General features: G+C 51.4%; 1 protein-coding gene and 1 long non-coding RNA gene across 2 annotated transcripts; one reads left to right on the forward strand and one right to left on the reverse strand.

The window, feature by feature from the left end:
* The first annotated feature begins 239 nt into the window (after nt 1–239).
* RSPO1 (R-spondin 1) lies at nt 240–3,470 on the forward strand. The gene is made up of 5 exons (XM_026043590.1): nt 240–588; nt 1,576–1,767; nt 2,616–2,765; nt 2,979–3,167; nt 3,278–3,470. Exons 1-5 carry the CDS (start codon nt 495–497, stop codon nt 3,433–3,435), a joined length of 783 nt encoding a protein of 260 aa, XP_025899375.1. The 5' UTR covers nt 240–494; the 3' UTR covers nt 3,436–3,470.
* A 3,947-nt stretch (nt 3,471–7,417) lies between these two features.
* LOC112950911 lies at nt 7,418–8,282 on the reverse strand. Its single transcript, XR_003250089.1, has 2 exons — nt 8,119–8,282; nt 7,418–7,994 (listed from the first exon to the last, which is right to left on the reverse strand). It is a non-coding gene; the product is annotated as an uncharacterized LOC112950911 (long non-coding RNA).
* Nucleotides 8,283–8,703: the final 421 nt, after the last annotated feature.

Genomic DNA, 8,703 nt, shown 5'->3' on the forward strand with positions numbered 1-8,703 from the left:
TGCATTTCTATGGGAATGGTGCTCACTGCTGCTGAGCAGAGCAGGGAGTGGCAGGCGAGCATGGTGGGGAATCTCCCCCATGTGCTGCTGCTCCAGCTTTGCCCAAGGGCTTTTGTGCCCCCTCTTTTGTACCCAGCCAAGTGCTTGCAGGAGTGATGCAAACAGCGTCCATTATCTGCCGAAATGACCCTGCTCTCTGTTCCCTTTCCAGGTCCAGGGCTCACACGCAGACCTGACACGCAGCTGGCACCCGTGGCCCGAGCCCCCGCATGGGACTAGCCCCCCGCGCTCCCTATGGGGCTGGCAGCAGAGCCGTGCGGTCCGCAACCTGAGCTGCATGTGGCCCACGTTGGCGCTCGCGGATATGGTCCCGTGCCTGGCTCCGCGCGCAGCCACTCGTGCCTGATCCAGCCCAAGACTCGCTAGCAGCAGCAGCGCCAGCTCCTGCAGCTCCGACCTCCCTGCAACGTGGGGGCTGCCACGTGGGGGCTACTATGCAGCTTGGACTCTTTGTGGCGGTGCTGTTTCTGAACTTCATGGATCTGGCGGGCAGCAGCAAAGTGCTGAAGGGCAAGAGGCAAAGGCGAAGTACGTACACGGCGCTCTGCTCTCCCCTGGGCCACCAATGCAGGCTGTGAATCACCTAGTGCACAGGCAGCCAAGGCAGCCAAGGCAGCCTCGGGGTGCACAGCACCTATAGGTGCCTACTTTTAGGAGTGCTGCTGTGCAATCGCAGTCACCCCAGCCAGCTACACCCAGGTGTAACACCAGCAAACTGTGTTGACAGGCTGCTGTGTGGGGTTACCCTCACTTATGCAAGCTGTTTTTCACCTGGTTTATGTTAAAACCAATTTAAGCTGTGTTTTATATAAGGTATCTTACATTAAAACAGTGAGTGTTGACCTCAGAGGGAAGATGGGGAGCTCAGTGCCGCAGGCATGTGACGATGCTGCATGGTGCAGGGGATGCAGTGGGGCTCCTGGCATCCCATGGGGACCACGGTCTGGACCTGGCAAGCGGCCCCCACCGGCTCGGAGCACCGGCTCCACGTGGGCAGGGACTGGCTCTGCTTTCTGTTCCATTTTCCCGCCTGGAGCCACCCGCATCCCGGCAGGACCTGGAGCTGCAGCCATGTCGCTGCTGGCTGCGCAGGAGGGATGGGGCGGTTTCTCTGCCTCTCAGCCGAACACGTGAGCGCTCTGGCGCACCGTGCTTGCTCTTGCGGGCTAGTAAAGACGGCATTTAACAACATAACACTTTTGTAAATACACAGCCACTCTATAAATAAGGATGCTGCTTGCATAATAAGCTTATAAAAATAACCTGTACTCTAGCCTGCAAAGAATGCCCTCGCTTTCAAAACAAGCAGCATTTCGTATGATAATTGAAAGCAGAAAATTCTCAAGACACGGGATTGAGTGTTTTCCTTGGCCGGAGCTGTGGCACTGGGAGCACATCTCTCTCTTGAGCGCTGTCACCGGTGTCGCCGGGCACATGCAGCGTGAGAGGGGCTGCGGTGTGAGACGGCGTGGTGCACGCCATGGTGCTGAGCACCGGCTCTCTCTTGCATTGCAGTTAGCACCGAGCTTAGCCAGGGCTGCGCACGAGGCTGCGACCTGTGCTCCGAGTTCAATGGGTGCCTACGATGTTCCCCCAAGCTCTTCATCCTGCTGGAGAGAAACGACATCCGCCAGATTGGCATCTGCCTGCCCTCCTGTCCGCTGGGGTACTTTGGCCTTCGCAATACAGACATGAACAAGTGCATCAGTGAGTACTGGGCGCCTTGCCCCGGGTCGGGTGGGGTGAAACATGGCCGTGAGTGCGGGGAGGAGCCGCTGCTGTGTGGGACGGGGCTCGCCCAGGAACTGTCTCCATTCCCTGCAATGATGTTGCCTGAGCACCGTACAGGCAGCATCCTGTGTGGAAGCCAGGGAAGGAGGATGCTCTGAGTAGCCTCCATGTCCCATAGCCGACCACCACGCGGGCAGAGCCCCCGGGGCCGAGTCCCTTGGACCCCATGGACAGGGCAGTCCTGCAGGCTCAAGGATCCCTGCTACTAGAGCTGGGATCTCCTTCTCCAAGAGGCAGAAGCAGGAGGGAAATACTGCCAGCGTTGGGACCTCCTTGCCCATGTCCCTTGCTGCTGTCTGCTGCCCGGTCCACATAAAGAAGTAGCTTTCTGAAGGAGATCCTTGGCCTGGAGCCGCCTCTTTCGGCCTGAGCAGCGGGAAGGAAGCTGGACCTGGAAAAACGTGATCATTTCCCTGGCAGCTTTGTGCAAGCCACCTCATGGCCAGCTTTCCGCCCGACCCCACTCCTTTGCAGCCTCTGCTGGGGCCTCAACTGCAGCCATTGGCACTGGATCTTATTCCTTGCACTTTTCCACCGTGGCCGGCTGAGGTTCAGGCTGAACACAAGCCCAGACCTTCCTCTCATCCCATTTCAAGCTGGCAGTGGCCGCGGTGGCTCTATGAGCTGCAGCGCAGGGCTCTGCCCTGAACGAGGAGCAGAGCAGAGGCAGTTGACCCCTAGCAGATGCACTGGCACCGGCAGGACGGCCAGAGAAGCTGTTTGCTCCCGGCAGGCGACTTGACAGCTTTGTGTTTGCTCCCCAGAATGCAAAATCGAGAACTGTGAGTCCTGCTTCAGTCGAAACTTTTGCACAAAGTGTAAGGAAGGTTTGTATTTGCACAAAGGGAGATGCTATGTCACCTGCCCCGAAGGCTACTCCGCAACTAATGGCACCATGGAATGCAGCAGTCCCGGTAAGCGCCACTTGGGCTGTCCCCCCCGCTCCTCCAGTGCGCATCGGTGTCTTGCTGCCCATTGCTCGCTGGCGTTTTCCTGCTTGCACTCCCGGTGTTTTCTGCGGCTGTGTCGGAGGGTGCATGCGCGAGTCTCGCGCGCTGCAGCCGCGGGCGGGAGGGCGGCCATGGGACACAGCAGTGGCGCTGACTGGGGCTCTCCTCGCCACGCAGCGCAATGTGAGATGAGCGAGTGGGGGCCCTGGGGCCCCTGCTCCAAGAAAAGGAAGCTCTGTGGCTTCAAGAAGGGCAACGAGGACCGGACGCGGAGGATCTTGCAGGCGCCGTCTGGGGATGCTTCGCTGTGCCCGGCCACCACCGAGGTGCGCAGGTGCACAGTGCAGAAGAGCCAGTGCCCCGAAGGTGAGCGGGAGCATGCGGGGCGGCCCCGGGGGCCAGCAGCTGCGGGCGCCGCTCGCCACGCCAGCCGTGCCTGGCCGGGAGCCTCACTGCCGCCCTTTGCTCCGCCGCAGGGAAAAGAAAGAGGAAAGAGGAGCAAGGAAAGCAAGACAACGTGAATGGGAACAGAAACCGGAAAGACACCAAAGATGCCAAGTCTGGCCCCAAGAAGAGGAAGAGCAAGCAGAGAGGGGCCGTGGTCCCCACGACGCCGGCCAGCCCTGTCCAGTAGCCGCCGTCCCGTCACTGGACACCAGACTTGGTTGCTGCTACGGACATGGAAGCTTTAAGGCACCAGAGCACCGCGCACCACATGCACCGCGATTGGGGGACACACGTAGAGCCAGGCGCACGGACTGTGGACGCCCGCGGCACGGCAGGGGCTGTAGCGTGAGGAGTGCCAGGACCAAGTGCTGCAGCTCTGGCAGCTGCCCAGCACCACCCACCAGGCCGGGCTCAGACTGAATCTCTGCTCTTCCAAAGGGTGGAGGCTGCAGCCTGCAGCAGCAGAGCCTCCTTCTCTTCCTCCCACCCTTTATTTTTTGTTTTAAGCTGTATGACTTCATCATTGAGAATACATGTTAAGCGTTTGTGATAAGAGGTCAGTGGTATCTGCCCTGAATGTACTTCAAAGAGTTATTTCAAATTTAAAAACAACAACAAAAACCAAAATGACAACCAGCTTCCTGAGTGTGTGGTTCATACCTTGGCCCCTATGGAGGCTGGTGTCCCACCAGACTGAGACTCACTCATGGAAGGGAAACTCACAAAAGCTTTAAGAAAGTCCCAGGAAGTGTTGCCAGCTGCATTGCAGCCACAAATCTGTCATAATTCGCACTCGGTCCCAGCTGTGCTCCAATAAGCCCCCTGGGGAATTTCCCATTAAAGGATCCAGTTAACATGCAGCAAATTGAGAAAATGAGAGGTAACAACAAACCCCAGGTTGCCTGAACACTGTGACTTTGCTCACGCAGTCTCAGCTCTGCAGCTCTGCTCCTGGGCCGGGGACAGGCTCGTCCACTTGCCCAGACACCGCTCAAACACATGGGAGAGGGAGCGATGGCGCAGGACAGCTCGGGCTGTGCAGGAGCAGCACAGACTGCCACGCTTAGACAAAGCTACTGCTCACTGTGTCACCAACTGGAATCCCTGGACCAGCACAAGGCGCCTTCCCAGTGGGACGGACCTGCGGGCAGAAGGACCAGGATGCAGACGCACTGGATGGAGACTTAGGAAGCCTGGCGTGGGGACACGTGTCACACTACCTTCCACATACACCCTCGACAGCGTAAGGAGGGGCGCATTGCTCAGTTTCCTTTGTATTTCAAAACGTGCTTCCTTGATATAAATACCTGCATACACATCATTCCTGTAAAGCTCGCCAATGGACCCGTGGTCCCGCAGGATGAGCCGGTGCTTCCCATAACGGTGCCTGGTGCAGCGGGAGGTGCCGGAGGGGCATAGGCTCCGGAGCCCCAGGCTGAAGGGCTGGCGACCCGGCTTGCTTTGGGCCCCTGCCCTGCCTCGGTGACAAGGTGCCTTCCCCGCCAGGCCAGTCCGGTGCTCTTCCATGAAGAGCGGGCCGTATAGTGCTCTTGGGGAGAATTCAGACCTTACGATTCTAGCCAAAGGCAGCGACGCTCTCTCTTTGCCCTACTCCCTTTGCTGCTATTTGGGCTTAGTTCAGCATGTGGGAGCTGCATAGTTGTTCCAGCTCCAGAGCTGTACCAAGCTCTCCGTGACTGCTTGCTGGCAGCAAAGCCTTTCAGACCATCATCCACTTTGTGTTTAAGTAAACAAGAAGCCGTTATATCTTTTAAAGGGGATTCCATTTCAGCACAATGATAAACGACCAGCATACCAAGCAGGGAGAGAAAGAGGTTCTTAAAAGTCATCCTTCAAATTGTTTATGGATCATGTTCAGGCGATTCCTGACAGTCTCCCAGTCGACAGATCAGATCTCACTTTATTTTCTAGTCTGTGAGATAAGCATTTTGTTTGTGCCATGGCATTGCATGTAACCAGAATCTGTTTTTTTCTCTCCTTCTGCTCTTTAGCAGCAATAATCAGTAACCCTTTTGTGAACCTCAGCTTGCTAATTCATGCCCTACTCCTCCTCCCCTCCTGCTTCAGTATCTCGATCCAGTTCTCAACAGGGATTAAAGAGAAGAGAGAGTGCATTAGTAAGGTTTTATACCACTAAGGTTCTGCCAGCTGACTGGATTCCCTACAGTAACTCATGTCAATATTAGCGTAAATATTTCCAAATGAAACTACCTATTATAAATCAACACAGCATATTTTAAAGAATTTGCTAGAGTTTTTAGAAAAATTGAACTTCTCCTTTCTGTTCTACCCTTTTCCCTTCTCTCTTCCTTTTCGTAGCACAACAGGAAAAAAAAAAAGGGGGGGAGAAAGGCAAAGGAAAGTTTAAAATGTATATTAAGAAAATCCAAGATTTTAAAGTAAGGTTGAATTTTAACTGAAATTGTTTTAGAAAAATTAGGAGGAAAATATTTTTTAAAAAATCAAATTTCTTCCTCCTCTTCTTTTAATCAGCTTGAGAATTGTGCTTATTTCCACTCCCAGCAAGCTGGGTTGTTTACGAATTTAGAAGCATTTTGGCTTTGACCAACTCGATTTGCACGCTGGGCTCAACAGGCCGAACTTGAGGCTTCTCTACATGGGTGAACGTCATCTCAACTCACATGCATTTGGACGCTCTCTTTCAGCCCACCAAATAAAACCTGTCGTGGTGTTCTCTCTGTGGCATCACTGTAAAATATGCTTCTTTAAATAAATAAATGGGCTTGCTGAACAAGCTTTGTTTGCTTTATTCACCAATACTGGGGTTAAATCGCAACTATTCTAGAAAGTAAGAAAGACTCTTCTAATGTAATTTTCTACCCACTGCCATCCAGAAGATAAATGCACCTGTATAACTCTTGGCATGAAGATATTACTGCTGATGGACTCTGCAGGGGTTCATGTTCTGTAGTTCAATCACCTATTTGTGGAAGTGGACATATAGGCAGCTAGGTAGGTAAAACCATCATCAGAAACTCATTTGCACAGAATAAGCCTTTATTTAGACTGCTGAGAATAAGCCTTTATTTACACTGTTGAAGCAATCGATGTTTACCCACTGGCCAGATTTCTACCCCAAATTTGCAGGATGCTTTCTAGGGAGTTTACGTAACTTTTGTTACTTTTTCCTGCATAATGGGTAGCAAAGGGCAGGTAGCATTAACAGCTTACACTTGTGGGTTTGGCACTGTTTCATTTCCATCTCATTTGCTGAGATTTAGGAGCTGGGGCAGACAAATTTCAGCAAACACATTGCTTGCAGCGTGGTCTTGCCCTCTCTGTGTAATACCAACCCATACTCTTCATCAGCTGCAGTCAAGTTGAATGTGTGCATACATTCTCCTCAAGCAATAATTTACTAGCCTTCCACCTCCATGGAGATGGAAGCAGTGTATATACTTTTTAGCTCATGTTTATGTTAAAATGATTTCTCACTCAGAAGAAATCTGTTTTGATTACAGGAAATATAGCAGTATAGAGAAACTGGTTATTCTTAATGCTATTATTTAGGTTATAGTGTCTGAAAACATTAGAGGTGATATTTTATAGTAAGTAAAACACTTCTTTTCTTTAGAGAAGTGTTAGGCCTAACACTTAAAAAAACCCCTCTATTCAAATTACAAAAATACCAGGTATATATAACAATTCACTATAAATAAATCATTCCAATGGCATTTATACACGTGATAATATATTGCATCCTACTGAATGCCAAACGATAGTTTAGATGGAGCAGTTTGCCGGAATCTCCTGGAGCAGCAGGACCTTGGTGAAAAAAACAGGCAAACGGTAGGTAATATAGTTACTTGCAGCAAAAGCAGAGCGGCTGGTCAGACTCTTGCCCGTCTTTCAGAACGGACATGTCTGCAAAAGGCCACAGGAAATCTAAGGAGACATCAGGCTAAAATACACGGTGTAATGTGTATTTTGCACAGATTTCTCGAAAAGTAGCCACCTTTCATGACTATTAAAGTCATGTTACGAAGGGAATAGCTAAATCCAGGGCAATGAGATCTGGGAGGGCTCGGAGGGCTCTTCTTTCTCCTCTTGTGGAGTCATCAAGCCTCGTGGTGCCTTTTGCCAGGGTGCCCTGCCTCTCCTGCCAGCTGTACCCCTGAAAACCAATTCCTGCCAAAATGGATTGGGTGTTAAACAGTCCAAGGTACCCTCTGCTAGTGCTTTGAAAGGTTTTGAAAGGCAGCTCTGGAAGCCAGTTCTGCCTTTGTACTCTGCAGGGAACCACTGCAACAGCGAGAGTAAGATGGCTGATGTTGCCTATTAAAATAAAACAAAGTCGCTCAATACCACACTGAAAAACTTCTCTGAGTACAAGTCCAGTCTTGTTCTAAAGTCTTGGAAATCTATTTTCCCTTCATTTAATTGACAAAATCTGTAGATCATACAAGGAAGATGCTCCCTGCCAAAAATCAAACCTCACTACTTTTTAATAATACAATGGGAATAACCCCTTAGAACATATGTAATTATGGCAATGAGTCATTTTGATGGCATCACATAACCGCATTCACTGGGGCTTTGACAAGGAAGAGGCCACATCAAATTCCCAACGATTGCAGCTCAACAATGGCCGGGCTCATCCTGCTGATGCAGCGGGGGTGGCTTGGCAGACGCCATGGGCCTGGCCTCTATCACGCAGCCCCCCGTCCCGGCGGGCATGCAGTGCCGACAATGCTCTGCTGGAGCCTGTTTCACACCAAAAGAGAAAAGAAGAAAGTTAAGAAATTAAATGGGAGCATTTAACTCTGCAGCTCCAGCAAACACCAAGCTTGGACACTGTGCATCTCCATACAAGGTGTCTTGTACGTACACTCATACAGGGTGTTATCAAGCGCTACGGCGCGGCGGTACCGCGCGTTAACAACAGCAGCAGTGTGGTTCTGCTAAGAAAAGGCGAGCGAGGAGAGCACAGCGAGGGGGGTTATTCCATTCGAACACGTCCCCCGTAGGCACGGAGCAGCACACGGCTTCCCGACAGCAGGAGATGCAGCATCGTGGCTCGCTTGGACTTGCACGACAGAGCCACACGGAGCAAGTGGCGCTGCCAAAGCCGGCAAATGCCACAGTCGGCTCGGGGATGGTCCGAGAAAAGCCCTGGGCAGCAGGACATCCCAATGTCCGAAGGCAGCTATTTCTATTCTTTCAAAGACAAGACACAGTAATTTTCTGGCCACATTCCAAGATACTTTGTTAACAATAAAAAGAGTGTTTTCTTAAGGAAAATGAAAAAAAAAAAAAAAGAGTGGGGGAGAATAGGGCAAGTATTACTCAACTATTTAGTCTAAAATCTGAAAATCAAAAGCATCTTCTGACAGATTGATATCAACTCTAATAGAAAACACACTTGTCCTGGGAAAACTCTGCTACATAAGCCTCGAGTCTGATAGCTTAAACA

Source organism: Nothoprocta perdicaria, unplaced genomic scaffold (genome assembly GCF_003342845.1).
Source record: "Nothoprocta perdicaria isolate Ctin4 unplaced genomic scaffold, notPer1 scaffold_33, whole genome shotgun sequence".
Taxonomy (NCBI): Eukaryota; Metazoa; Chordata; class Aves; order Tinamiformes; family Tinamidae; genus Nothoprocta; species Nothoprocta perdicaria.

Excerpts from the sequence above, each read along its gene's own strand:
- RSPO1 (XM_026043590.1), top strand. The coding sequence starts at position 495 with ATGCAGCTTGGACTCTTTGTGGCGGTGCTGTTTCTGAACTTCATGGAT. Across the intron at positions 589-1,575 it reads GGGCAAGAGGCAAAGGCGAA|TTAGCACCGAGCTTAGCCAG; the intron begins GTACGTACACGG and ends CTTGCATTGCAG. Across the intron at positions 3,168-3,277 it reads GAAGAGCCAGTGCCCCGAAG|GGAAAAGAAAGAGGAAAGAG; the intron begins GTGAGCGGGAGC and ends GCTCCGCCGCAG.